Source organism: Citrus clementina, unplaced genomic scaffold (genome assembly GCF_000493195.1).
Source record: "Citrus clementina cultivar Clemenules unplaced genomic scaffold, Citrus_clementina_v1.0 scaffold_2, whole genome shotgun sequence".
Taxonomy (NCBI): domain Eukaryota; kingdom Viridiplantae; phylum Streptophyta; class Magnoliopsida; order Sapindales; family Rutaceae; genus Citrus; species Citrus x clementina.
Genome location: NW_006262688.1, coordinates 9201041 through 9228645, shown reverse-complemented (window position 1 = coordinate 9228645; position 27605 = coordinate 9201041). Strand labels below are relative to the sequence as shown.

Here is a 27605-nt window from a genome sequence, read left to right as displayed (position 1 = left end):
TTGCTCAAGATGAGCAATTCGCCGAATCATATGCATTATGTTAATAGATTCATTGCTTTCCAAAATAAACAGCATGCTCCATTAAGGGCCAGTCTAGGCTCTTTTTTTTTTTAAAGACAAAAGGGTAGAAAAATTAAGTCAGAATTGATTTATTAACTCCTGCATTCTCGAAGATTTAAATTTGAGTGACCAACTAAATAAATTTACTTTAAAACTTCTCGAAAAAAATCCGTAGGATCAAAGAACATACTAGGTAATCTAGTCTCATGCAAGAAGAAAAAGTGTTATTTTTTCAAAGAACAAAAAAATTTACAATGACAATAAAAGTCAGATTGTGTATATATATGTATAAATATATGTATTTATAACCTAGAAGGCTTATGTACGCGTGCATGTGTAATCAGAATTGATTTATTAACTCATGCATTCTCGAAGATTCAAATTTGAGTGACCAACTAAATAAATTTACTTTAAAACTTCTTGAAAAAAATCCGTAGGATCAAAGAACATACTAGGTAATCTAGTCTCATGCAAGAAGAAAAAGCATTATTTTTCAAAGAACAAAAAAATTTACAATGACAATAAAAGTCAGATTGTGTATATATGTATATGTATATGTATTTATAATCTAGAAGGCTTATGTACGCGTGCATGTGTACACATGGGCATATGGTAGTAATTGCAAAATCAGAGTAATAATTTAATGGGGTCGTTGGGGAAATTCGGTAGTGAGCAAAAAATAAATAAACTTGGCACATTCTAGATTGTTGACATAATAGACCAAAAAATTCAAATCAAACGACCCATACTCCTATCCTATATGCTGTTGCTAAGCTTTGGCATTTGGTTTGTTGTCCCCCATAGGCCCATATATATATATATCTATAAATGTTTACATGTGACACTACTAGAAACAAAAGTCTCCGCCTCCACGTATACCCTCAAAGATAAAACAAACATTTATGTTGCGGTTTGGTTGTGCATTAAATTGATAGTAACAACTGAAAAATCTTTAAAAGTATTGAAGGAACCAATGAGATCCCTCTTTAGTTAAACAAATTGCTCCTGAAGCATACTTTAATTTTAGACCTATACGTGATGATATTTTAGTAGCATGATTTGAGGCGGCCAGCGGCTGTATCTGTGGAAGATTTCAAAGAGAATCCCAAGATTCTTGAGCAAGTTGCTTTAATTTTTCCTCTCTGCTTGCATTGCATTTTGCCAATTTCTATGCTTCGGCCCCAAACCGATTGCGGTGCTGTCATTCTTTTTACCATTCTAGAAAGTCTACTCTACGCTCTACAAAGGCTGGCATCATTTCTAGAAACCCATACCGTATTACAAATATAAACAACGAATCTTGATTTTTTAATCTCTTTAGGGTTTGGCCTACTTGGACTTCTAACGAGGTCATGCATTGTGTATGCGTTGTTTGCATCGTATTAAAAATTTATTAATCATGTTCGCGACATAAAATAAATGATAAAATTATACAAGTAATGATCTAACATGTGACATTATAGTGTTGTTCTCGTTGTGGTGCGCGACGCTGTCATGTGGTGCTATCTCTTTAACTTACGTCTTTTAATTTTATTCTAAAAAATACACATAATCGTGTTGCGTGCGCAGTTCGTTATTAGAAGATAATTGTCATTCTCCTACTAAATTATATTTTTAAATATGTAATTTGTTGTGATTTCGCAACCGATGACGTAGCTTGGTTTATCTACGGATTATCATTTTCTTTAGGTTGTACGAGAGAGACAAAAAACAAATATCTAAAACAATTTTTATTTTTTTTAGTAATTGGACCTATATGGTAAACCACTTCCCATAAGTACATGTGTGAGATTTTTTTTTTTTAATCTTCTAAATGTTTGAAAGCACATATCTCTCGTAATCCTGAGTCCATGCATGTACTTAAGTGTTCGAATCCACACAAGTCTAAAACTTTCTAAACAGAGTGCTAACAAAATTTTGGTTGTGAATTAACTATTAATTCCTTAAACCTATTATATTTTTTGAATTAAAAAAAGTTTCATTTTAGGAATGAGATGTTAATTTATAACCCAAACTTAAAAATAAGAGTTTCAAAACGCTCTCAACACAAATTTAAAAGGAAATGTGATGTTAATTTAATGCCAAAGCGATCAACATTCAAGCATATGCATTGAATAGATAAATTTGTTCCGTTCGGACAAGCTCGTTAGTTCGATTTAGGTCGACGAATCTCAAATTAATTTGGTTAGAAATCAATCAAATTGCATTTCTCATTTAATTAATGCTCGATCCCTCCAATTCGCCAATTTCAATAAAAATCAAAATTAGTAGCAGCGTTTGGTGTTAGTATTTTAGTAACCAGCACCACCCACCAAAGGCACGGTGCAAAAATAGAAAGCGACGAATTATTGGGGGGGGCTGGGACACGTGCGAAGAATTAATTAGATTGGGACACGCGTGAAGCGAGTGCGAGAGAAGCGTGTGGACTGTTAAGGTAAATAAAGAAAAGAAGTATCGAAGAAGCTCAAAATGTGACAACGCAATATTCTATTATCTCACTCTCTTTTAGTTTTCACCTTCCCACGTTTCTTTGTTTTTGTGTGTGTGTGTGTGTGTGTGTGTGGGTATATATATACGCACGCATAAACAAAAATCCATAACTCAAACTTCTCAAGGGAAAAGAAAAGGAAAAAAAAAAGTCATCAAGATGCAACAGCAACAAGACGGGAGCTTGAGTATGAGCTCCGCTGCGGTGTCGTTTTGCCCCAGTTTCAACAGCTACGCTTCCGAAAGAATAGTGAACATCGCCGCCAAAGTTAGCGAAGAGTTTCGAGATGAAGAATCGAAATCCGAATCAAAAGTTCTATTAGAAGAAGAAGAAGAAGAAGAAGAATATGTAGATGAAGATGATGAATTCGAGTTTGTTTCTACGATCGCAGATCTCGATTCCAGGTTGTTTCTCGACGGCGAGATCCGTCAGGTTTTTCCAGTGTTCAATCGCAGTCTTTTATTAAACGAAGTTTGCGACGATCATGATCGAGGAAACGAAGGGGGACACGCGGCGGCGGCGTTGAAGAAGTTGTTTATTGATGATCACGATGATGATGATGATGATGCTGGCAGGCAAGCGTCGTCGTCGTCGTCGTCGTCTTCATCGGACGAAGACGAACCGGAACCGGAACCGAATATGAACGTAACTTTCTGCATTTGGTCGCCAAAGAGAAATAACAATCCAACATCGTCGGCGTCGCCGTTGCAGTCGCCGAGTCGATGCAAGAAGAGCAACTCAACTGGATCGTCGTCGTCGTCAACGCCGTCGAAGAAATGGTTTAAACTCCGCGATTTGCTGAGGAGAAGCAACAGCGACGGCAAAGACTCGTTTGTGTTTTTGAATAAACCGAAGAATAATAATAACAACAACAATAAAAACAGCAGCAGCAACAACAGCCACGCTGATTCTTCGAAAGAGAAAAAAGTCAAATCCGGCAAATCAAAAGCAAAAGCCAAAACAAAGGCACAAGCAGCCGCCGTGTCAGCGCACGAAGCCTTTTATGTGAAGAACAGAGCGATTAAACAAGGTGACAAGAAGAAATCTTATTTACCTTATCGGCAAGATTTACTTGGAGTTTTTGCCAATTACAATGGATTAGCCAAAACTTTGCCACCGTCCTTTTGATTGTATTTATGTCTTAAAAAAAGAAAAAAAAAATTACCAAAAATACACAACTTTTTCATTTTTTTTTATAATATATAATCTCGATTTTTTATTTTGTAATTTGTAAAACTTTTTGTAGATAGTTTATGTAATAATTTAATATATATATATATATATATTCTTGGTTGGCCAAAATGAATACAAATGCAATTAATGAATGAAGAAGTTATTCATAAAGCATCATTTATTTATTTGTTCATTGCGGTTAAGTTGTATGCGATGCATTTGATTGTTGGTTACTGGTTTTATTTAATGGGAGATCACTGAATACGATTTGTTGTCGAATGGTTATTGGTTTCATTTTTCTTTTTTTCATTTGATAGAGTTTTCTCTTTTGATACGTGAAAATGATTGAAGGTGCAAGACTTAATTGCTAAGGCGCTTTAGAATAATAAAACAAAAGATTACGGGGAATTGAGTGTGTTCATAGTGGGATTTGAGGATCATTTTATGAACGGATAGATTTTAGATCGTAATCATCAGAATATTAATGTGATTGATTTTGTGTTAAGAGTGAATTTGATTCATAGTAAATAAAAACTCTCTCTTTTTCATTAAAATATTTGTGGAGTTGTATTAAAAAAAAAACATTTTATTCATATATTTTCGAGATTGATGATGAAATTTTTTTTATATGGAAACTCTTTTTTATTTCTCCTCGTTGATAGAATGCGCAAGCATTTGGCTATATCCATATCCGGTAAACTTACGCATCAGGAGAGTTGCACCTAAGTGGTCCTGCGAATTAAATCAAGTGGAAAAAGTAGAATTTCTTGTTTTCGAAATATTTGTGAGATTTTATCGCCAAAAAAAAAAAATATTAACAAGGACCATAGAAATACGTACGTAGAAATATTACTCAATAAAAAAAAGCCTTTTTTATTTTTTTTAAGCTTATAGAAATATTCAATCAAAAACTTATAAATTTCTATGAAGTATTTTTACTTGCTCAAATAAAAAAAGACTTCTCAAACCAAATTCCCTAAAATTTTTTTTAAAAAAGAAGAAAAATCTAACGAGTTTTCTATTGAGGTACTAAATAACAGAATATTTAGGACAAAAAAAGTATGACTTTTCGAGAGATTCGATGAGATATATTAATACCTTTTTTAGAGTTTCGAAACGATATATTCTCAAACCTGATATTGTTTGTCTTATTTAACCATTGTCAAAAGATGTCCTACATCATAATATTAAATTGAACTTTAAAGGAAAATGATTATTTTTATTTTATTTCTGAGATTCTCCAATGCCATTAACAGAAAAGTAGAAAATTAATCAATTTTGTAGACCTCAAGTGAATTAATGGACAAATTATTCAAACTTTTAGAACTTTTTTTAAAAAAAAATTTTGATGAAACTTTGTGTGAATCATCGATAATTTTCCTCATTTTATTAATGTATCATGACTTTGGGCATTCTAATGCATCATAGCTGGCTAGAGCAAATGAATATTATAAATTTTTAAAAAGCCCGAGCGGTAAAAAAGAAATAAACAATTGGAAAATATAAAAATATCAGTCTCTCGAAGATATATTGACAAGTAACTTTCAGGTCAATTTCTATAACGTCATGAGATTGGGAACCAAATAAAATGTGAGAGATAGATAAAACCCAAAAAAAAAAAGAAAAAAAATGTTATAAGAGTGTTATTATGCGGGATCAGGCTACGGTGCAACTGTGGCACCGTGCCACAGTTGCATCTAGCCGTTGGATGCAGTTAGAGTGATGGGGTCCACTGACATCCAACGGCTAGGTGCAACTGTGGCACGGTGCCACAGTTGCACCTAAGGTTCCCCCTATTATGCGTACCAAATACACAAATATGCATCATATGGAAAAAATAATAATAATAAATAAATAAATTGCACCATCCAACTGCGTCATTAGTTCTGGTGATACTTTACAATCCAAACCTCGAGTCATTCTAGCTTTTCTAATTCTTCCATTTCTAAGCCAAAACGCTGTAGTTTCGAGATTGGATGATAAGAGAGAAGAACTTTTAAGTTCAATTGATTTGATACCACAAAATCCAGGTTTAAGAATCTCTTTCATTCTTGTATCGCTTGCATGATCGTGAATAGAGTGGCATTAAAACCAACCCACCCAAAAAAAAAAAAGATAATAAATAAATAAATTTTTTTTTGGGAGTCAATAATGACAAAATAATGATTAATGTTATGATCATGTGAAGAGTGTGAGATTATGGCACGCCGTGGATGCGTTTGGTCACGCAGATTTGTGTTGACCGAATATTTAATGAGATATTAATTCAATAATAGCGGGATTCACATTACTTTGGATTCGTTTAATTTTTTTTGCAATTTGAATCCATTTTCTTATGGTATGGCTTTTCTCTACATGTCGCAGCAAGAAACGTAGAAGGATGCGTTATCACTTGTAAAAATTTACAACAAAACCACCCAATTAATAATCAATTATTTACGTTGTAAAAAATGGCCTCATTAGATGAATGTTTTATTTGATATTGATATGCTGTAACTTCAAAGTCACAGTTGTTATAGAAAAAAAAATTGTAATTATAAAATAAATTTAATAATATGTAATAAATATGACTTTTAAATAAAATTTTTAATAAAAATAATAAACATATTATGAATTTTCATCATATAACTATGAGATCAAATTAATCATCTTAACTTTCAAGTCACAACAACAATTATTTACTAAATATTTTAATTGTACAATCTCGATACTAAATTCCTAATTTAACTTTTCAACATATTCGATGTGATTACTCTGAAATAATCAAATGTTTGGTAATAATAATAAAAAAGAGAGAGAGACATGTAACAGTGTATTTGAATTGCTCTTCAACTACACTATGGTTTTTAGGTGAAATGTGAAGAATAAAGAGAGTTGAAGAAAAAAATGGGAAGAAAGTTAAAAGAGGTGTCTCAAAATTCATGCGTCTATATCAGAACTCAATTATTTCACTGCCCATGAAATCAAAAGTCAAAAGCCTTGTGTATTAAACGCACTTGCTTCCTTAACCCTTGTTCGAGTTTATCTATGTTTAGACGGAAGAAATTTTAAAATACATTAGAAGAATTATGTCAGCTATACAATAAGAAACTAATATTATACCATATATTTATTTATTTTAAAAAACTAAAATATAAATAATAATTATAATAAATTTAATTACATACGCCAAACATATAATAATTTATTGTAACATCAACTTTCTTCTTAGACTGTTAGTAGATGTTGATTATTATAATTATTATTACTTAATCGAAAAAACCAAAACACAACTTCATTGAGTTCTCCATTTATGATCATACAATGCACTGTTGACATCCATTTGTTTGATGTCACAACCAAAAGTGACTAGCTACCAAGCTACTACGCAACACATTTTATAGCTTTTTGCTTTGAAAAAAGTCGTTTTTTCTTATGTAACAAAGGTTTAGAAAGCAGATATATATTGACATTTAATACCGAAAGTGCCCTTGCATAACAGCTTATTTTAATACGCCCATCTGCTGTGTGTGAAGAGAAAGGGGAAATTAGTAGGAAGCGTGAAGTCATTTATCACGTTTGAATTGTTGCTTCCAAACACAGCTTTAGCAGTCTAGCATGCACATGTTTTATGTTTACACAAACCGGTTTAAATCCAGAAAGTCAGGATCATGATCATGATTGCTTTAAAGGAAGCTTGAGTTGCACGATTGCAATTTGGTTAAAATGCCTTTCTTTAATTTGATTAGTTTTTGCATTACATTTACATGCACGATAGTCCTAATTAAGGCTGTGACTATGTTGGAGCTGATTTATGATGGAACACGAATTTTAATTACTCACGTAAAATGATAAATAGTTAAAAAAATTATTATAAATTTAATCATGTGGTTATGAATGGGTGCTCTAACTTAGAACGGTTCCAATATAGTCAGACTCTCTAATTAATTCCACTTTGAGTAACCAGAGATCGAAAAATCCGACTAATGCTAATTGGCATGGTCTATAATCTAGGGGGCTCTTTAATGTTTCATGCGTTCTTTTAATAATGATATATTTACAATTATAAGTCAACTGATATGTACGAATCAAAAATTTGTTGAGACTAATTTAAATTAATTTTATCGTGACATAGTTAAAATTTCTGTTCTATTACTATTTAGGGAACATTTCTATTATCTAACCATAATACTACGACTCTTTGCAATCAACTAAATTTTTAATTTTTAAAATTAAATTTGCTGCTCATATATACTATCTTTTACCCACAATTACTACATCTCTTTGCAATCAAATAAATTTTAATATTTAACATTAAAGTTTGGTCGTCAAAATTTCTTAATTTAGGGGTTACCTTAAGTAACTAAATTTATATAGAAATATAGCGAATATTGTTAATATTTAAAATATCCCTCACTCCAATCAGAGTCTGAATCGTTCCAGTGAAAGACTGAATGACTGATACTTATTTTAACTTTTCCGGAATCAACGGGCGCTGCCGAGTCACTTTTTGATTGGTGTACACTCCGTCAAGTAATCAGCTCAGAGCACATTAGCATACGTTCAGTGTGAGATATTTATTTACTTATAAGATTTTTCCACGTGGCAATTAGGCGCAAGAACGTGTAAAGCATCGGCATGCAAAGTCGGGCCCCACATTGAGCCACGTGGGCCACGGTATTCTTACCTCTACTCTGCGGTCTTCTCTTCCTCAATCATCCACAAAACTCTCGTAAAAACCCAGCTCTAAACGAATCTCTTACTATATATACGTATACACACTCACATATAATGTTCACTTCATTTGCTAATTATTCTCTTACTGAACAATGTCGAATCCGCAACTTTCTAGCCGCAGAACGACGTCGTTTCCGTCGTCGTCTTCGTTTTTGGAGAAAAATCTTTTCTCCATCAATGGAGTACCTAAGCAGCTCAGCTTTGGAAGGGACAGGGTCAAGGTTCGATTTAGCAAGAAAATCGTTAGGGTTCATGCACTGTCGAGTAATAGTAATTCATATCTTAAGATGAACTTGAACGAGTATATGGTCACTTTAGAGAAACCTCTCGGCATTCGCTTTGCGTTAACTGTTGATGGCAAAATCTTCGTTCACGCTCTCAGAAAAGGAGTAATTCACCGTTAATTATATATATATATATATATTCGAATCATATTTAACCTTGCAATTTTTATTTTGAAATAATATTGAACTTATTGTTTTGTTACTTTGTAGAGTAACGCTGAGAGGTCGAGAATCGTAATGGTAGGTGACACGTTGAAGAAGGCGAGTGATTCATCAGGCGGAAGGTTTACTGAGATAAAGAACTTCAGTGATGCACGGTAAGAACTTTTTTATGTTTATTAGCTGTCAATGTTAGCGACTTAAGTCAGTATAATGATTGATGTTTGTGATAGATAGACGCGGCTTGTTGAGATTTTCATTGATATTGTAGTGCTGCATGATTCAATTTTGTTCATTGTATTATTAGATCTTAGATCTATGTGGTTGTGCAGTAATACAGATTATTCGAGTTTGTAGATTGAATTATTCTTTTATTCTAGAAGACAGGATGCTGCAAAATAATTGATTATCATTGATGTTTCCCATGTGGACTTTGAAGAATTTAGATAGCTGTTAGCTCTGGAGAGATGGTATTACATGCATATAAGTGACTTGATGCTGAAAAGCAGATTGAGTTCCTGCTCTATTTATTTAATCAATCAATTTAATGTCTTTGCAGTTGCAAGTTGCTATTTTGTATGTTTTGTTGTCAAGGTTTTAGCTCTTGACAATAAGTTCTGTTCATCAATATCATTTTATTTTTTCCGGTTTTTGGTTTATTCAGGAAGATGCTGGCAGACAAGACAGGGGCTTTTAGCCTAGTCCTTGAGAGACCTTCTGCTCCTTTCCCTATCCAACCAATGCATCAGTTAAGCGACCTTGATGTTTTATTTAATAGAGGTCGTACGGCTGTTGCCACTTGGAATAAAACGATATTGGCATCAAATTTGGAAATGTCTTCTGAAGGTAGTTCAAACACTGGTTTTGCCATGTTCTCCACAAAGTATCTGGCACCTCAAGGGCGGAAGCTTTTGGATTGTCAAAATGGACACACTCAATTACATTCTCGCAAGAATGTTCTTTCTCAACCCATGAACCACCTTGTTTGTGTTTTTTCTGAGGAAGAGTCTGGGGATGGAGAATGGGCTCATGGTAGCTTCCCATTGGAGGAATATCTTAAGGCTCTGGATCGGTCTAAAGGCGAGCTATACTATAATCACTCTCTTGGTATGCGTTACAGTAAGGTGTGACTCTCAAGTTCTTAATAATCCATATTCTATTGCCTTGGTAATTAAGATGCTGGGTAGAATACTTTCTCTCTCACTCACTTTCAGTAGTGCTCGTTTTGTTAGATTACGGAGCAAATATATGTGGGGTCATGTATACAAAAAGAAGCAGATGTTGAGACTTTGTCTAAAGCGGTGAGTGCCTTGTTCGTATAATTTGAGTAAGATTACATTTTCCTAAATGTTGTTTACTTTGAGATTATCTGACGGGTGTCTGGTGCACTTTATATTTGTACAATTTCATAATGACAGTATAGGAAATAAACTATGATAATGTTCAGTATGCAAAACAACATTAGCATAATAATAAATGTGACAATTGACAGTGTGATCTGAAATTTCAATGGTTATTTGGCAACACCTCAAAGGAAATGGTTCAAAAGGACCATTTATATTTTCAGAGAAAAGATGTACCAAGCACAATTATTTTTCTCCAATTTCAGCCTTAAGATGGAGGAGTTGACCTTTAAATAGAAAACACCAGAAGTCATGAGCAGTGTCAACAGCATAAAAAAGAATGTCCTGCACCGTCATGTTGATATTCAAATCTAGCTCCCATATTGTTGCCATTTGTGAATTACTGCGATATCTTTCTTCCCTTTAGTGCCTTCCTTTTTTTTTAATTGGGTTAAGACAATTTCTGACTGGGTAATTGGAATGTTATTGATTTGTTTCTTTCTGGTTGTTTGACTTGCATTGAGTATGTCCTAGTCATTTCTCAGTCCATTATTTTCTTTTTAACTGCTAGAATATTACTGTATCAGGGAATCACGGCGGTACTGAATTTCCAGAGTGGAACTGAAGCAGAAAATTGGGGAATTGATTACAAGTCAATCAACGAGTCTTGTCAAAAATTCAATATACTTATGATCAACTATCCAATAAGGTAAGCAAAAGGCTTTATATCATGTCTTAATTGACTGAGAAGAAAATCTAGCTATTGATGCCAGTTCTATTCTTTAGATTGTTCATTTCTCACACAAGATTTGTTTGTACGTGTGAATTCTATAATTAATTTTTTCACTATCTTTTTGGTTTTTGTTTTCTATTTCTTTCAATATTCTGATACTTGCTTAGGAAATTTTGTTGGCATTATGCTTGAGTTGCTGAGAAATACAAATATCTGTCTCTTTGCCTTTTTTTTCAGATTGGATGTACTTTTACCCCAAAAATTGATCAACTCTCTTAAGAACATTGAATATTGAAAGAAATCGTGAATGGAACAGAGTGTACTGTTTCTTTTAGGTAGTTAAAACTGCTGCCTGGCTTTGGCACATTAATTTTCTTATATTTTCTGTTGCAGGGATTCAGATTCCTTTGACATGCGGAAGAAACTGCCTTTTTGTGTGGGACTGCTATTGCGCTTGTTAAAAAAGAATCATCGTGTTTTTGTCACTTGTACAACTGGTCTTAATCGGTCCCCTGCTAGTGTGATTGCATACCTTCATTGGATGACTGATACTTCCCTACATGCAGCTTATAATTTTGTTACTGGATTGCATTTATGCAGACCTGACAGGTTCTTTTTACTAACCCTGCTCATAGCTATGCATATTAGTGCTAACTATTTGAGGAGCTTATAATTATATAGATGTTCCAAGCTTTGTGGTGATAACCCTTGTATGATCACATATAAGTTATTCCTTTATAGGACATGTTTGACTGGTTGCGTGGGCACTGGTTCTTCTTTATTTTTCATCAATTTCAAATATCTCATGAATATAAACCCAATTTAACTGGTTGCATGGGCACCGGTTCTTCTTTATCTTTGATCAATGTCAAATATCTCACGAATATAAACCCCATTTAACTGGTTGCACGGGCACTGGTTCTTCTTTATCTTTGATCAATTTCCTATATTTCATGAATACAAACCCACTTACTTGATTGCTAAGAGATGACTGTAGCTTCAACAATTGTTTTCTTACCACCATTTTGCTCTTCTTGAATGCAGGCTGTTGGTTCACTTTCTTTGTAATTTAAAAAAAACAAAAAAAAAAAAGAAAGAAAAGAGAACTTTAATAATGACTGGACGTTCCGTGAATCCTCAGTTTTAATGTAAATGAAATGTTGGGAACCTAATACTCCGACATCTCTTTCTCTCTCTGTTTATATAATTAAGCGTAAATCATACGCAGATCCTGTATATTGGCCTTAAAATACATTTTAGGTCGCAATATTTTCCAAATTGATTACATAGGTCCCATATATCTTTTTTCTGCTATGATCTGTTTGTTCCTAACAAACTTGTGTGATGAATTTAGAAGTGTTTGACACTTAGGTCTACTAGGGCAAGCAGGCGGAATCTGCCTAAAATTTTCTCTATTATGAATAAAGTATAAACACCAAAAAGAGATGTTGTTTGTTATGGATCCTGAAATGCTATTGAACCAAGTTTTAGATAATAACTGCGAAATGTACCGTTCTGCTGAAAAGAAAAGAAGTGTGTGCTAAATCATTGGTGCTCATCTTGAACATAAAGTAATTTATTTTATATGATTTTCTTTTTCTACACTATGACTTTGGCAAAGTACTTATCTAACTGCAGACCAGCAGTTGCTTGGGCGACAAGGGATCTTATAGCTATGGTGGAAAATGGCAAACATGATGGACCACCAACACATGCTGTGACCTTTGTATGGAATGGACAGGAGGTAATTGACATTTTTGAGGTGTAAATCCACTTTATTTGTTTCCAATATGTGATCAGTTTTAGAACTTGAAGAAACAGTACTATGATTGTCCCACTTGAAGTGAAATTGGGCTTGGGCTACTTGTAGGAAGGAGTTTGAACCATTTAGACCTTTACCATTGTGTCCAGACTTACTTCATTAAAAGATTATTGGTTTTGATAGTTTGTCTTAAAAATGAACTTTTATTACAGGGCGAAGATGTATTGTTGGTTGGAGATTTTACTGGAAACTGGAAAGATCCAATTAAAAGCGACTCACAAGGGTGGATCAAGATATGAGGTTGAAATTCGACTGACTCAAGGAAAGTAAGTGTTATGCATTCTCCAAATGGAGTTTCAAATTTTCTATAATACACTTTCCACTGAATCTGGAGCAATTCATCTTGGTTGCCTTTGGTATTTATATATTTATGTTTGAAAAGCATGTGATTTAATTTCAGCATATTTTAACAGAAATAAATATCTGAGGATGAAACCAATTTTATATGGTTGACTGAGTCTCAGTTTCAAAATTTCTTTCTCAAATATGATTACATATACTGCCTTCAGATATTACTATAAGTATATTGTCAATGGGCAATGGCGGCATTCAACAATTTCGCCGACAGAAAGGGATGACAAGGGCAATGTCAACAATATAATCATTGTTGGTGATACTGCCAGTGTGAGGCCTTCTATTCAACAGCCTATGAAGGTTGGTTTCTGCTCCTCCTTTGAAGAATGATACAAAATAGATAGACAAAAAGACGCTGATAGTGTGAAACTATAAGTTGTTTGGAAAATTGTCAGATTGTTTCAAACATTATATTTCATTTCTGGTAATCTTTTAATTCTCATGTTTCAGGATGCCAATGTTGTGAAGGTTATCGAGAGGCCGTTGACAGAAAATGAGCGCTTTATGCTAGCAAAAGCTGCTCGTTGTATCGCATTCTCTGTCTGTCCAATCAGATTATGTCCCAAGTAGTTTGGTAATGCCGTTACCCTGAAATGGCTGTTTAATTTCATGCTAGCTCAGCGGTGAATTTCGAGCACATGTTTTGTCACAGCTAAAATCATCACCATGTTTATGAGCATGAAGATAGTCTCAATGAGACCAGAAATTATCTTTTGCCAGTTTCAGAAAACAGGAAAGAAATTATCTTCTTGTAACCTAATAGTGATTGTCTTTCCCTGGCCTGTATAATAGTTGATGACGAACTCTACACCATGCGCTTAGGCAATTACCTGTTATACGTCCAGATGGACTCCAGAGCCATTCATTGTGTTTCTGCTATCTTGCTGGGTAATGTTTGCTCAACAATTGGCAATTACCTGATACCTGTTATATTCCCTCAATAATTTAGGTTGCATTATAGCGATTGTCTTTCCTTGGCCTGTATAATAGTTGAAGATGAAGTCGACACCATGCTTTTTGGTGTTTGGCAATTACCTGTTATACATCCGTATGGACTTCTGAGCCATTCATTGTGTTTCTGCTGTCTTGCTGGGTTATGTTCCCTCAACAATTGGCTTTTTGGAGGACCTATGGGTGGGCTTTTCTTTTTCTTCTTTAAATTTTGTATGACGATTTACACGTTTCATGGGATCCCACATTTGCTGCTTGGGTAATCTCATTTGGTTCTTTCTTTTGGATCTTTCTCATATTTATTAAGTCCAGTATGGTACATGTTTCAATGTGATTTTATGTCCACTTAAGAAATGAAAAATGATGTGCAATGTAACCAATGTTATGTTATGGGAAAAATATTTGAGATGTAAATCATATATATGTTGTGAAGAAGTGTCATTACGCAAGTCGTTTTTAATCACCACCCAGGTTTGGCCATCTTTGCTTACAATTAACATGTTGACAGTTGCTGCTGGACGGTAAGTAATAGGATTAATGCTAAATATGTTAGTCGATGGCTCTATTCTGTCCAATGAAATATTGATCAGCTTCGCCTATGAACTTATGGTCCGCGAACCATAAGTGACACTAGAACGACAACACTATTCTTAAGATGACGGCGGTATAAATTTAACAGAAAGCATCAATCGAACTAGTAAAGGGATAAGCATGAACGACGACTCTATCAATGGAATGATGCTGATGCCAAAATTAGGTTCCTCCTCAACAGATAAGTCGCTATTTCGGTACCTTTTGCGCGTCTTACTCTTTGACCCAAGCGAGTATTCCTAACCCGACCCAAAAACCGGTCACAAAGATTTGTTGACTGGTTTAACCGTCCGAGGCTCATATTAGGCTTCTAAGTTATAAATATTGTGAAAAAATTATAGCTGTAAAATAATAATTTATGGTTGTCATGAAAATAATTCTTAAATAATAATTTTGGTAAAGTTATAGACTTTTCATCATGTAAATTTATGGTAAAATTAGTTTAGTTTCTAAATTACTGTTGTAAATACTTATTTTCATGCTATGGTCACAGTTGTCCAATAATAAAGGGGTCTTACAAGTTATAATTCAAGGAAAGGGGATTATTATTATTATTAAGGAATAAAAGTCGAATGGGGGCACAATCCTAATACTACAAGGCATACAGCAACGATCATTATGCAATACCTTCAGAATCACACTAGGTGGCGCATACCACAAAGTTAACACCAAACACTCCAAGCTCAAATTGGCTAAGGACACCATGGACCATCAGTATTAACCTTCATCTAGTGCTGCTGTGTAAAATAATGTGCAACAGTAACCCTGGATAAATTTTAAATTTGAAAGTACACTTATTGTAGAATTGTGTGGTGGGTTCTACTAAATTAAAATTAAGATTTATATATCAGTGATAAATACAGGTCTGAATTTTCATTTTAATCAAAAGGTAATTGATCGAGTTCACAATTTCAGGATGAGTTTTTCTCCGTTTTCGATCGACATTCAACTTAATTACGTAATAATCTGTGTCTAAATTAGAAATCGACCGATACTTGGCTGGTTGATCATATTCCGCGTCCAAAATCCGGATACGGAATCGGGTAAACCAAACCCAGACCCATCACCCATGTTGTTACCTATCATTAGTTTTGTGAATTATTTCATTTAACGTTAAATTTTGCCACTTGGTTCTGCCTTCACCAACTACATGTCGAAAAAAAATGACAAAACTATGTTGACATAATGTTCTCAGTGCTCTCAACTCGGTCATCTGAACAACAAGAAATAATGTGTGTGTATATATATAGAACCTGAATTGCTTATCAATAGAGGATTCAGCCATCTTAATTCTCGAGGACAAATTGTTCCAACGAGTAATTAAAAGGATGACCAAGAAGCATATCTCCAATGGGAGATGGTTATCTGATTTCAGTGCTGATTTTGTTGACAAATTTCTGGTTTGTGTAGATACCACCTTTCTTCTCAATTTCCCCTCTTCCTTATACTCTTATTATTCGCATCCTTTTATTTCACCAATTCCAAAGACGCATTTTTTTCACTTTCCAGTTTTCAAACTCAAGAAATGAACCTTTTTTTTTTTTGGTCATATGATGCAGTTGTAGCGTAATGCATATGTTGTGATTTCTGTGTTATGGGTTTAAATTTTTCACTTGAGGAGCATGTTTTATTTTTTGGGAGTGTTGACTTAAGTTATGTTTTCTTTACGGGTCCGATTTATTAACTAATAATTAAGCAATACAGTTTATTTAGGATCGAATAGTCTACTAGTATAAATTGGATATCCATTATTCATATTTTATTAAAACTTCAACTATAAATTTATATTGAATTGAATTGAATTTAATATTCAACAACAACTCTCTCCGCATGAGAGTTGTCTATTTTTATTCAAAGATGATATAATGTATCGAAATTTTGTTAAACTAAATCGACCGAATTTATTTTTAGTCTAGGCGATGGATAAGTTCTTTTTATTTATTTATTTAAAGGTAAGGGTATTTCAACTTAAAATTTTGATATAAATTTTAAGTCATTAATTTCAAGCAATTTAATAAAATATTTCGAAAGTTAAAAGTAACTATTCATCCGCCCTTAGATTTTTTATTCAATGACTCAGTATTTGCATCAAAATTTTTGTAAGTGAATTTTGGGTTCCCATCAATTGAACCAGCTATCAACTATTTGTATGTGCGTGTTTTCTGAACATACAAAGATGAACAGCAGGGCTGTTGCTATTTTGAAATTTGAGGTGTCAGTGTTAGTGCAGTGTATGTCCTGGTGATGGATATTTCTTTTGCAAGGATGAACAAATGGTTCACAAAATTGTTTCAATTGGAGAGGTCCTCAGCTGACATAGTTTATATCCATCATTAGAAATTCTGACCAAATCTGTCAAAATCTACAGGTAATTGACATAATAACAGATTGAGGGATCCAAAAGCTTTAGAACCGCAGCGCCACCATAGCCTTGTCTTTGAGATAGCACCTTATCTCTAATCTCTATTCTCCATCACACCCACCATTGATCACCATTTTTTTACCATTGATTCCAGTCGAGGATATCCCCCATCTCCATTCTTTCAACATCATCTTCTTGTTCTCTTACACGTGTCGCCGCTCTAAACTCACAAAAAAAAATTAATTAAAAAAAAATCTTTTTTTATCTTACAAAATGATGTGATCACATAAAAAATGTGTAGGTGATAAATTCAATTGATGATGGGACCAACATTTTCGTTGCATCTCCAACGTTCAAACCTAATCTACAACAAGAGAAGCTCTCATTCACCAAGCTTTCGCTTTTATGTTATCTAGTGTGTGTCATTTCGATGTTTGCTATATGCATGCATGTGCATGTAGTATTATTATTATTATTGAAACGTTACTATAAAGCTGTCAAATTCTAAAGTCCCTTGGCACAATGTCGACAGCTTCGATCAATAACTGGTGCCTTACTTCTGTTTCTCAAGCTCAATCCTCTCTCATCAAAAGCTCCACATTACGTCCCTCCATCGTTGCAAGGCTCAACTCTCCTGCTTCTCCTCCTAGCCTCATCCGAAACGAGCCCGTTTTTGCTGCACCAGCTCCTATCATCAACCCTAACTGGGTAGATACTTATCTATTCAATCTTCTTCATGATCTCTTTCACATGTTTCCTATGTCTTCATGCATTTCATGCATCTTTTTTCAGTCCGATGCATGGGTTGAGAGAATCTTGTCCATTTAACGCCAGCAAACTTTACTCTTTATTATAATTATTCGAAACTCAAGTAGTGATTACAGCCACTAAACAAATGCATCACCAGTACTAGAGCTACGCATGCAGGAGCATGCACTTGAAGCAAATTCAATTTCTTTTGGCCATTTGGCGATTTGCCATACATTGTTGCACTGCATTTACTTGAAGCAAAGTTTGGCCATTTGCCATTCATTATTATCTCTCAATTTCACAACCACTACCCGTCTCGATAGTGAAAGGTTATATCGATGTGGCATTAAGTCAATGGCTAGTGCCGATTCAGTCATGTCTTTTGCTGATGCATGTGCCCTCACCACCTGGGAATTAAAATTGATATGTTTAATGCTTGGAGACTTCGAGTGACAATTGTGTGTCATTGATTATATTTAGTAAATTTAACCATCCACATAGTTTCGCCGTATCACATGATCCACAGTCCACACACCGCAACGTTAATTAATTAAAATCTTTTTTGTTTTTTAAAAGAGCAAATATATTCATATCTGAACTACCAATTAATCGCATACAACAATATGATAATTTTGATAATTTTAAACTTTGCATCTTATCCTTTCAGGATTTGAACTCGAAAAGATTGGAGGTCGAAAAAATTTAAATAAATTTTTTAACCTCTTATTTTTTTAAAATTTAAATTATGGTGGTTAATTAAATAAAACTACTTAAAAACCGTTATGACATATAATTGGAGTCGATATTTCAATAATATAATAATTGCATAATTGAAATATATGATTTTAATTGTAGATAGACAATATTTATACTCAAGACATTTTCGTCATTTCCTCTGCACAACAATAACATTGAACCTCTTGGTTTCCTTACTCATCCTACTCCTTAACTGCACCCCAAATCTCTCTCGGTCCCGGACAATGCGTTGTTCGTTTAATATTTTCTCTATTCTTCATCGACTAATTTGAAAGCCTAAGCTAAAGATTGAAAAAAAAAAAGAAGAAGAAAAAAAAATTATTCTAATTAATGTACGTGCAGCCAATTAATTACATTTTTCTAATTTAATTCTTGTTTGTTTGAGTTAAAACTTATTAAAGGAATCATTAACTTTGAATACGTTTTTCGTTTCTAATACTTTTGTTTTGTCGGGTAATTTACAGAGGGAAGACATGGCAAATCAGTCGTACGAGGAAGCCATTGAAGCTCTCAAGAAACTTCTCAAGTAAATTAACTAAACCTTTGTCTTTCATCTAAATTCTATTCATATTTTCATACTCACAAATTGCACACGTGGACTCCCTGGTCATGAGAGAGTGGTACCAGCATTTATTGTTAATTTTCAACTCACTCCAACATGTAATGAGAAGTGCTTAAAACGTAAGACTGATGATATTCAGGCAAGCAAAATTGATATAATGCTGATTCTGACATGCTGTTGGTTGGCGTAATTGCAGGGAGAAGGAAGACTTGAAACCTGTTGCTGCTGCAAAAGTAGAGCAGATTACTGCGCAGCTACAGACTCCATCTGACACCAAAGCATTTGATTCCGTGGAGAGGATCAAAGAGGGCTTCATTCACTTCAAGAGAGAAAAATACGAGTAATTTATTTAGTTAATTGATTCTCTTCGGAGATAATTATTTTTTTAATACGGTTAAATAGTAATTATTTTAAAAGATACAACATTATCGAACTGGGACCGACCTAATGCATTAATTTATCTAATTGTTTCCACAGGAAAAATCCAGCTCTGTACTCTGAGCTAGCCAAAGGCCAAAGCCCGAAGGTATAAAATGTCGTAACGTTTTTACCACATGGCTTATAATTTTCTAATTACTTTTTTCTTATAATCTTTGCAGTATATGGTATTTGCCTGCTCAGACTCCAGGGTTTGCCCGTCCCATGTGTTGGATTTTCAACCTGGGGAAGCTTTCGTGGTTCGCAATGTTGCTAACATTGTTCCACCCTATGATCAGGTCACCATTTTTTAGCCCATTTCATTTATATTTTGCTTGAATTTATTTCATTTTGAAATATATATATATATATATATTTTTTTGGGGATTCTCTGCTTTCACAGACTAAATATGCTGGAGTTGGAGCTGCTGTCGAGTATGCAGTTTTGCATCTCAAGGTGATTAAATTGAATTGATAATATATATAGTTTTAATCTCAGCATATATTGGAGTCTATTAATTTATCTGAGTGTCGATTAATTTTGCTACAGGTTTCAAACATTGTGGTCATTGGGCACAGCGCCTGTGGTGGCATCAAAGGACTCATGTCTTTCACATTTGATGGAAACAACTCCACGTATGGCCTCATCTGTAAACTAATCATTCATACATGTTTGAATCAAAATACAGTGATTAACAAATAATAATTTTTGCCAATCGGTTGAAACTTGAAACATGTAGCGATTTCATTGAAGACTGGGTGAAAATTGGCATCCCTGCCAAGTCTAAGGTGTTAACAGAGCATGGTGACAAGCCTTTTGGAGACCAATGCACATACTGTGAAAAGGTTATTAATTAACTTACTATTAGCAGCTACCTTATTTATTTCTCCATCTACACTGCTGCTCTGTTGAAATTTCGATTTTTTCTGAAGCAAATAAAAATGTAAACTGCAATATGCAGGAGGCGGTGAATGTGTCCCTCAGTAATCTGCTAACGTATCCATTTGTGAGAGAAGGCTTGGTGAACAAAACTCTGGCACTCAAGGGTGGTTACTATGATTTCGTTAATGGATCATTCGAGCTCTGGGGTCTCGACTTTAGCCTTTCTCCTCCACTCTCCGTATGAACATCAACCGATATATGATATCAGTGACCTCATCTTTGTTCTCTTTATTACCATGTGATCTACTTTTATCTCCCTTTCTTCCCATGTGTACTCTTGTATGTTTTATTGAGCTGCAATTTACAATAAACTTACGATGAACATCGGCTTCTACTTCTTTTAACAATAAATGGACAGTGAAATTTCCTTTTTCATTTTTCCGAGAAATTCGTAGACATAATACACTACAATTGGAATTATTCATGGCTGCATTTTTCTTCTTTGTTTGTTCTGTTAGGTTAAGGATGTGGCCACGATCCTACATTGGAAGCTCCATTGATATGCATAGAGGTCATCACTGCAAATGTCAACTGAGGTTCTCTGGATCAGTCTGTGTTTATGAAAAAATGAAGTGGGTTGTATAGACAGAGTCCTGTTGGGGAATCCTGCAACTGAATTATTCCTATTCAGTCTTAAAGTTACTTAACATGCTTCTAGCTTATAATTTCACTAGTCAGTTGATTCAATTATGGTATTAGAAGTAACCTAGAAGTAAATTAAAAGTAATATTAGAAGTGGAGAAACCTGGAAATTAACATCATTAGCATTATAAGTATAGCCTCACAGGTCAATTGATCAAAACATATACAAACAATGCCTTGTAAAGAAAAGAAGACCAACATTATGCGATTAACTTTTAACAGCCATATGTTCATTAAAAGATACACAGTTATGTATCACCGTCTGATCTTGATACTTTAGCATGTGAGTCATAAAGTTTATAGATACCATATTCAGTATAGGCTTAGTTGATCTTCTTTGATCATGGGGTCTGATTTCTTAAGAAGGAAAATGTGGGCCTGTTTGATATTGCAATATTAATCCCAGTCTTTGCTCTGCGACTCTACGAGTCTGTTTAAAAGTTGATCATATTAATTTTGAGCATGGAAATGTTAAGACAGTGTCATGAATTGATTTGATGCACTGGCTGCAGCTTGCCCTCGTTGTGGCCACTGCATTTAGTGTGTTTGAGTACTAGATTTTAATGAATTGACTTTGCATGTAAGAGTGTGCGCACTACGGCAGAAACCTGAAAGAGAAGACAGCTGAACTTGAAATTAGCAAAGTGAATGGCCAGAGCTGCATGAGTCCATTATTAATCCTTTCCAGAGCTGCACGTGTAATGTTTCACTCACTCACGTTTATATAGCTTCTTCTGAGAAAAATACACGTGGCGCAAGATATAAGTAAATCATTCTCTGTCTGAACTCATTTGTATAAAGATAACTCATTCTCAACCATACATATTATTAATAGCTATCACTGATTGACACATCATACAAGGTCTTAAAATGCTCTGATGTGAGAATCCCAATTCATTATTCAAGCTTTGAAATCAGCAACAAAAACACAGAATAAATACTATTAACTTCAGAAATGATGTATGTATGATATATATATATATATATTGATTATTTCTTCTGAATCATCAACTGGATAGGATATAGATCTGAAGTCTAGTAACTGGTCCTCAGAACAGCTAATTAAGTTATAAACAATGTCAACAAGCAGACATCAAATCAATGAGTACCCATCCACGAACCCCTTCATCGTAAAAAAGGTACCTAAATCCAAATCATCATCACAAGAATTCCATAAAGAGTTGATAAAACTTTCATCCGTGGTATTTGATTCTTGTGTGCCTGATCCTGAGACGTTAACAGCTTTCTGGGTTCCATTATCTATCGAATAACTTTTAGTATTTTCATCACAAGGATCTATAATTGCATTGGCATTTTGATCAGTAATCGGTTGTATTTTCTGAGATTGAGTTAGGCTAGGAGAATCACCAACTCCGCGAGTTTGGTCTTTGATCCCCAGCTTCTTGCTTAAATGAGAATTCCAGTAATTCTTCACTTGATTGTCAGTTCTTCCAGGCACTCGTTTTGCAATTAAGGCCCACCTAATATGAATGAAATAAATGTTAAAGGACATTAACTGATAAGTACATCAAGATAAAATTAGCAGTAACTTAAATCAACAAAAGAGTTGTTCTAAACAAGTTAAATTTAGTTGTCAAATATTTTTGAGTTGTTGGAGAAAACTCTTAGATTGATGCAAGTCACATTATTGTATAACTTAGCCACACCCAGATAAGGTTTCTAGTGCACTATTTGATACTTAATAATGCACCTGCCATGATTCAGTATTTGTCACAGAGCTAGGATTCAAAATGATGAAGAAATAATAGAATCAAAGTTGAATGGACAAATGAGCAACAAAATCCAGAAGGGAGCCAGGATTAACTAGTATGTAAGCATCTATTAATTACACTATAGTTATTTCATCCAAAAATGAATATCAGAAAAAATCAAACACTGTGCCTTTACTGAGAAAAGGTATCAAACTCCCTCTTTATCTAGTAACTTAAACAGGTATCAAGTCTAGGAAGTTCATCCTGAAAAGCAAATATACTATTGCTGCAATATGGTTAAATGAAAGAAAAAAAGAAAAAGTCAGAAAATTGACATTAAAGAACCTGTTTCCAAGGAGCTTATGGAGTCTAATGATGAGATCATCTTCTTCCTCAGTGAAGTTGCCTCGGTTCACATTTGGGCTCAGGTAGTTCATCCACCTTAACCTACAACTCTTCCCACATCTCTTCAAACCTACATCCAATTAATAAATATCACATATAAAATAAATAAATAAATAAAGAAGAACAAATTAAACAAAGCTTATAATAATAATAATAATGCCTGTTATCTTGGCAATACGATTCCATTGTCCTTTGCCATGAACCTTCACGTAATCAACCAGTAGCTTGTCTTCTTCCACCGTCCATAAGCCTTTCTTGTAATATTGATCATCATGTTTCTCTTCTTGCCCTTCTTTTGCTTTTGTTTTTGTCATTGTCACTGCTGCGAGAGAATTAATTGCCAGTTATCTGTTGCGTAGCTTTTTTGCACTCGACACTTCTACGAAATGACGACCTTCTATTTATTTATATATACACTCTGCTTCCTGACTAACTGATGATGATGGAATATTAGTAACATTATATTATATAATATTATTAAAAAAAAAACTTTAAATAATTCTGATTTTTGGATGAGTTACTACTCCCCAGAGTTGGCATGGCACACATCTTGATACATTTGACGTTCGTGGATTCATCAATGATTCTTTAATTTATTACAACATTGATACCAGCAATGCTTTTTTTTTTTTTTAATTTATTTTTCTTGCTCTTTTTCGATATTCATTTCTCTTTACATAAGGGTTTGCTTTTCTTTTTCTTTTTATTTTTTTTAAGGTAATACTAAATTATTTCTATTCAAACTAATGTAGCATCACTATAAATAATATTATTTAGAAATTTTGTATTGTGTCATTAATAGGAGAAAAACTTAGATGAGACAAAAATCACCACTATAATACTACTATTACATGCGCTAGAGTAGTAGGTTCTAAAGGAAAACCATTAGTGGATTCATTATAGGACCATACGGTAGTAGTAAGCTTGTCTAATGCTGTTTTGTCATGGGGTAGCATTGTAAATCTAAAAGTAGACCACTAATGAATTCTACTGTAGAATTCATAGAATTTTTATATGGAAAAGTTAATAGAACTCATGTCTGCCAAAACATCATTGGACATACTTATATCAAAGTGGTGAGTCTATCTCATCCAAGTTTCTATGTGTCAATTTTCTTTCATTAAAAACTGTTCTAGTTTTGGCCACCCCGTTGCCACCCCGTTCTTGCCAGTTAAACGAAATCGGATAGGACCATTTGTTTCTGCACCATGGTTCTGTATAAGTTTTAATTGGGTAATTACTGCCGGCTGCATTTTAATGGTCAAGCAGAAATCTGTGCAAAATTGGCTATTTCCTTATTTGATATCACTTTTCATTTGCACTTGAATTATCAACAAAATCTTATCATTATTAGTAGGAGTTTGCTACCTTACACCTGCTGCAAGGTGCAGCTCTCTCACAAACTTGGCCATGAATCTCACTTGAGCTCACGGCGGGTACTGTTTGCGTGAGAAGACTACACCCATTTACTTGTTTACGGTAGCCGTAAAGCAGTCCTCGTGTTATTATTATTATTAATTTTGAGTGAAAAGTAAAACCACCAAAATAGTTAAATTTAAAAAAAATCCCCTAGTAAAATACTCAAGAGTTAGGTTCTTTTGAAGTTCTGAAAGGTTTCTTAAAAATTTCTAAGATTTTATACCGTGTATGTATTTAAAATCGCGTGTGATCAAAACTTACATTTTACTTCAGAAAAAACTTGCTCAAATCATGAGAGAACTCCAATCCCACTCACTCCTATTTAATAGCTTTAGGCATGTAAAATAAACCCTAAAATTACTTGGCTCGTAGAATTTGTCAAGCTTTGGATACCATCATACAAATTAGGCCTAAGTGAGGAGAAAATAATTGAGCGACATTGCAGCTTGGGCAGCGTGTTACCCTTCATCAATATCATTTACAGCCTTTCACTTGAACACCACCCACTTATATCGGGCGGTGAAGCCATGAGAATATAAAAAGTTATATGAACAATGAATGAATCATTTAATCATTATATGCACCTAATAATCAATGGGCAGACTGACCATGTTGACTTGCCAAAGACAATCAAGATCCTCTACCAATTTTAAATAGTTGGTCTTTGTTAAGAAATGAGGAACTCTAATCGGAAAATTTCATGTAATCTGTATTTTGTCTTTTCTAAAAGTAGGATGAAAAATGAGATGACAATTTAGTGGAATCTTGATATTACAATTGCTGAAATATGTACAAGAAAAGACCAGTTTTGGTAAAACAATTGATGCACAACTACAATGGCATTTTTATGGTATATGTGCTACACTTAAATATACAAACCCAACCTTTTGGCATATTAAGTCTCATCTGGTTTTGGTTCAAGTTTTACCGGAATCTTCTCCTTCTGATCTCCGCGCAATACCTCAACAATCACCTGATATCAAACAATTCATAGTGTTATACACGGACGAATAAACAAATTAGCAATAATATTACAGAATATTAAGACCCATCTTTCACTCTTGATACTAATGTATATATCATTCCTGAAGCAGCTTAGATATTAGACTATAACAGTACAGTTAAAAACTTTATTACAGTAGCTTCTGTCCACCATAACTTCAAGGGAAACAGTTCTCTGAGGCATAACCACAGAGCATCTGTCTAACAGGTCTTTCTTCCGACCACAATAGCCTAAGATTGCCACTCAGCACTGGTGGTTGCTTTATACCTTGTAACAATAACTACAAGAAAGTTAAGTAAAGAGGCAAGAAGAATAGAATCAGAGGTTGAATTAATTTTTCTTTTACCAGTGTTAGTATGGTCCAGTGCCTCTCACATCCCATAAAATATAGAATCATCCATCAAAACTATGATAAAAAAATAAAAAAGGAAAAAATAAAACAACTTGTAGACCTTCAAATTTAGGAGAATTTTTTTTCCACTTTCTTAAATTTTATCACTTGACAAAGCACATTAGACTCACCAATCTCATTCTTATTGAAATCGAAAATCCCTTTATGAAAACTAGAAATTATCTGAGACTGCTCCCAAGTTCTCCACCAAGAAGAAAGGTAACATGAGTAAGTCAAAGAAATGTAAAACAAGATACCTCATCTCCAACTTTACATTGGTCAAGAATTCTGTACAAGTCGCTGCCATTGGAGACCTTTTTTCCATTCACAGATGTTATGATGTCACCCAAAATAAGTCTGCCATAGGCATCGCGTTTGGTTGATAGCAAGCCCTATAGATAAAGATTGATCAGTTGTACTTGTGTGAAACCTTTAACTAATCTGAAAATCAGGTGAAAAGAAATATCTAGCCTAGTATTTTATCTAATAGAATATTAGTTTATTTATACAGGAGGAAAAAAGGAAAAAAATAGGCCAATAAAAAAAGGAAAAAAGAAAGAAATTAGGCATACTGCTTTGCCAGCAGGACCGTTTGGAGGGGCATCTAAGACGAGCACTCCACTTACACCTAACTGCTCCACAGATTGATCAGGTGCGAACTTAATCCCTAAAATAGGTCGTGTGACCTTACCAAACTTAACTAGTTGATCGACAATGCCATTTACCTGGATAAATAAGAATATAGATCACTAAACTTCTCTCAGGCATTAAAAGAAATATAAGTTTGTTTCTCAAGTTTACAATTAGAATAGATACAAAGTTCTCTCCAACAAAACCAAAACCAAGTTCACGATGATAACTCACAGTGTCAACTGGAATCGAAAATCCAACACCAGAGGATGCACCAGATGGAGAGTATATAGCTGTATTTATTCCAATTAGGCTTCCTGAACTATCTAAAAGTGGTCCTCCACTATTACCAGGATTAATGGCCGCATCAGTTTGTATAACATCCTGAATTGGACGGCCAGTGGCTGCAGAACTGATTTCCCTACGAAGCCCACTACAGTGAAGATAAAGAATACATTAGCAAATGACATAGTTTAATGCATAGGCCAATACACATTCATATCTTGAATTTATTGTTACATTATAGATTGATGATGGATAAATGAGGTGACACAACCAATATATAGAAAAGAAAGTGGAGAACAAAATCCGGCTCTATCAAGCTAAAATGATCCTACTAAATAAACCTAACTCGTCCCAGATCATAAGGTATTAATTTGACTTATATGCTTCCTAAAAAATTATTGGTACATATATGAAGAAGAGAATTGCTTAATTGCTAATTTGTATGGAACTTCTTCTCTACCTACATATATAAACTTCTAATCTTGTTAGTAACATATGCAGTTCTTTTTCGAAGCCTTCCAATCAATATATATAGAGCCCAATTAGTAAGTCTGGCAGAGGATCCTAGTCCATCTCAGTTTTTTGTACTTTTTGATAGAAATATAAATTACATACTATTTTCCTTTATTTATTTTCTTTTTGGTTTGTGGGGGG

General features: G+C 34.1%; 5 protein-coding genes across 6 annotated transcripts in view; 3 read left to right on the top strand and 2 right to left on the bottom strand.

The window, feature by feature from the left end:
• The first annotated feature begins 2650 nt into the window (after positions 1–2650).
• Positions 2651–3718, top strand: LOC18050688 (anaphase-promoting complex subunit 6). Its single transcript, XM_006446445.2, has one exon. The coding sequence runs from the start codon at positions 2708–2710 to the stop codon at positions 3674–3676; it is 969 nt and encodes a 322-aa protein (XP_006446508.1). The 5' UTR covers positions 2651–2707; the 3' UTR covers positions 3677–3718.
• Positions 3719–8428: 4710 nt separating this feature from the next.
• Positions 8429–14346, top strand: LOC18050686 (phosphoglucan phosphatase LSF1, chloroplastic). Its single transcript, XM_024190612.1, is given in 11 exon segments — positions 8429–8826; positions 8932–9038; positions 9545–10004; positions 10113–10181; positions 10811–10932; positions 11350–11565; positions 12595–12700; positions 12931–12984; positions 12986–13044; positions 13288–13432; positions 13583–14346. Coding segments are annotated over 11 exon segments (1755 nt in total). The 5' UTR covers positions 8429–8529; the 3' UTR covers positions 13703–14346.
• Positions 14347–17524: 3178 nt separating this feature from the next.
• LOC18050687 (beta carbonic anhydrase 1, chloroplastic) lies at positions 17525–20786 on the top strand. 2 transcript variants are annotated; one of them, XM_006446439.2, is made up of 9 exons: positions 17525–17744; positions 19007–19068; positions 19301–19444; positions 19582–19630; positions 19704–19820; positions 19925–19978; positions 20072–20157; positions 20262–20367; positions 20484–20786. In XM_006446439.2, the coding sequence occupies exons 1-9, from the start codon at positions 17559–17561 to the stop codon at positions 20646–20648; spliced, it is 969 nt and encodes a 322-aa protein (XP_006446502.1). In that variant the 5' UTR covers positions 17525–17558; the 3' UTR covers positions 20649–20786. The 2 variants fall into 2 exon arrangements, with proteins under 2 accessions (XP_006446502.1, XP_006446504.1); XM_006446441.2 differs by lacking the exon at positions 17525–17744 and adding an exon at positions 18828–18874.
• Positions 20787–22098: 1312 nt separating this feature from the next.
• LOC18050685 (transcription factor WER) lies at positions 22099–23647 on the bottom strand. The gene is made up of 3 exons (XM_024191909.1): positions 23384–23647; positions 23164–23293; positions 22099–22587 (listed from the first exon to the last, which is right to left on the bottom strand). The coding sequence occupies exons 1-3, from the start codon at positions 23535–23537 to the stop codon at positions 22200–22202; spliced, it is 672 nt and encodes a 223-aa protein (XP_024047677.1). The 5' UTR covers positions 23538–23647; the 3' UTR covers positions 22099–22199.
• A 1801-nt stretch (positions 23648–25448) lies between these two features.
• LOC18050684 (protease Do-like 1, chloroplastic) overlaps positions 25449–27605 on the bottom strand; it is a 4707-nt gene continuing 2550 nt past the window's right edge. Inside the window, exons 4-7 of the mRNA XM_024191911.1 lie at positions 26901–27104; positions 26609–26761; positions 26294–26428; positions 25449–25615 (exon numbers count right to left, since the gene is read on the bottom strand). Of these exons, the coding sequence (XP_024047679.1) occupies positions 25538–25615; positions 26294–26428; positions 26609–26761; positions 26901–27104 (570 nt within the window). The 3' untranslated portion in view covers positions 25449–25537. The remainder of the gene's footprint in view (positions 25616–26293; positions 26429–26608; positions 26762–26900; positions 27105–27605) is intronic.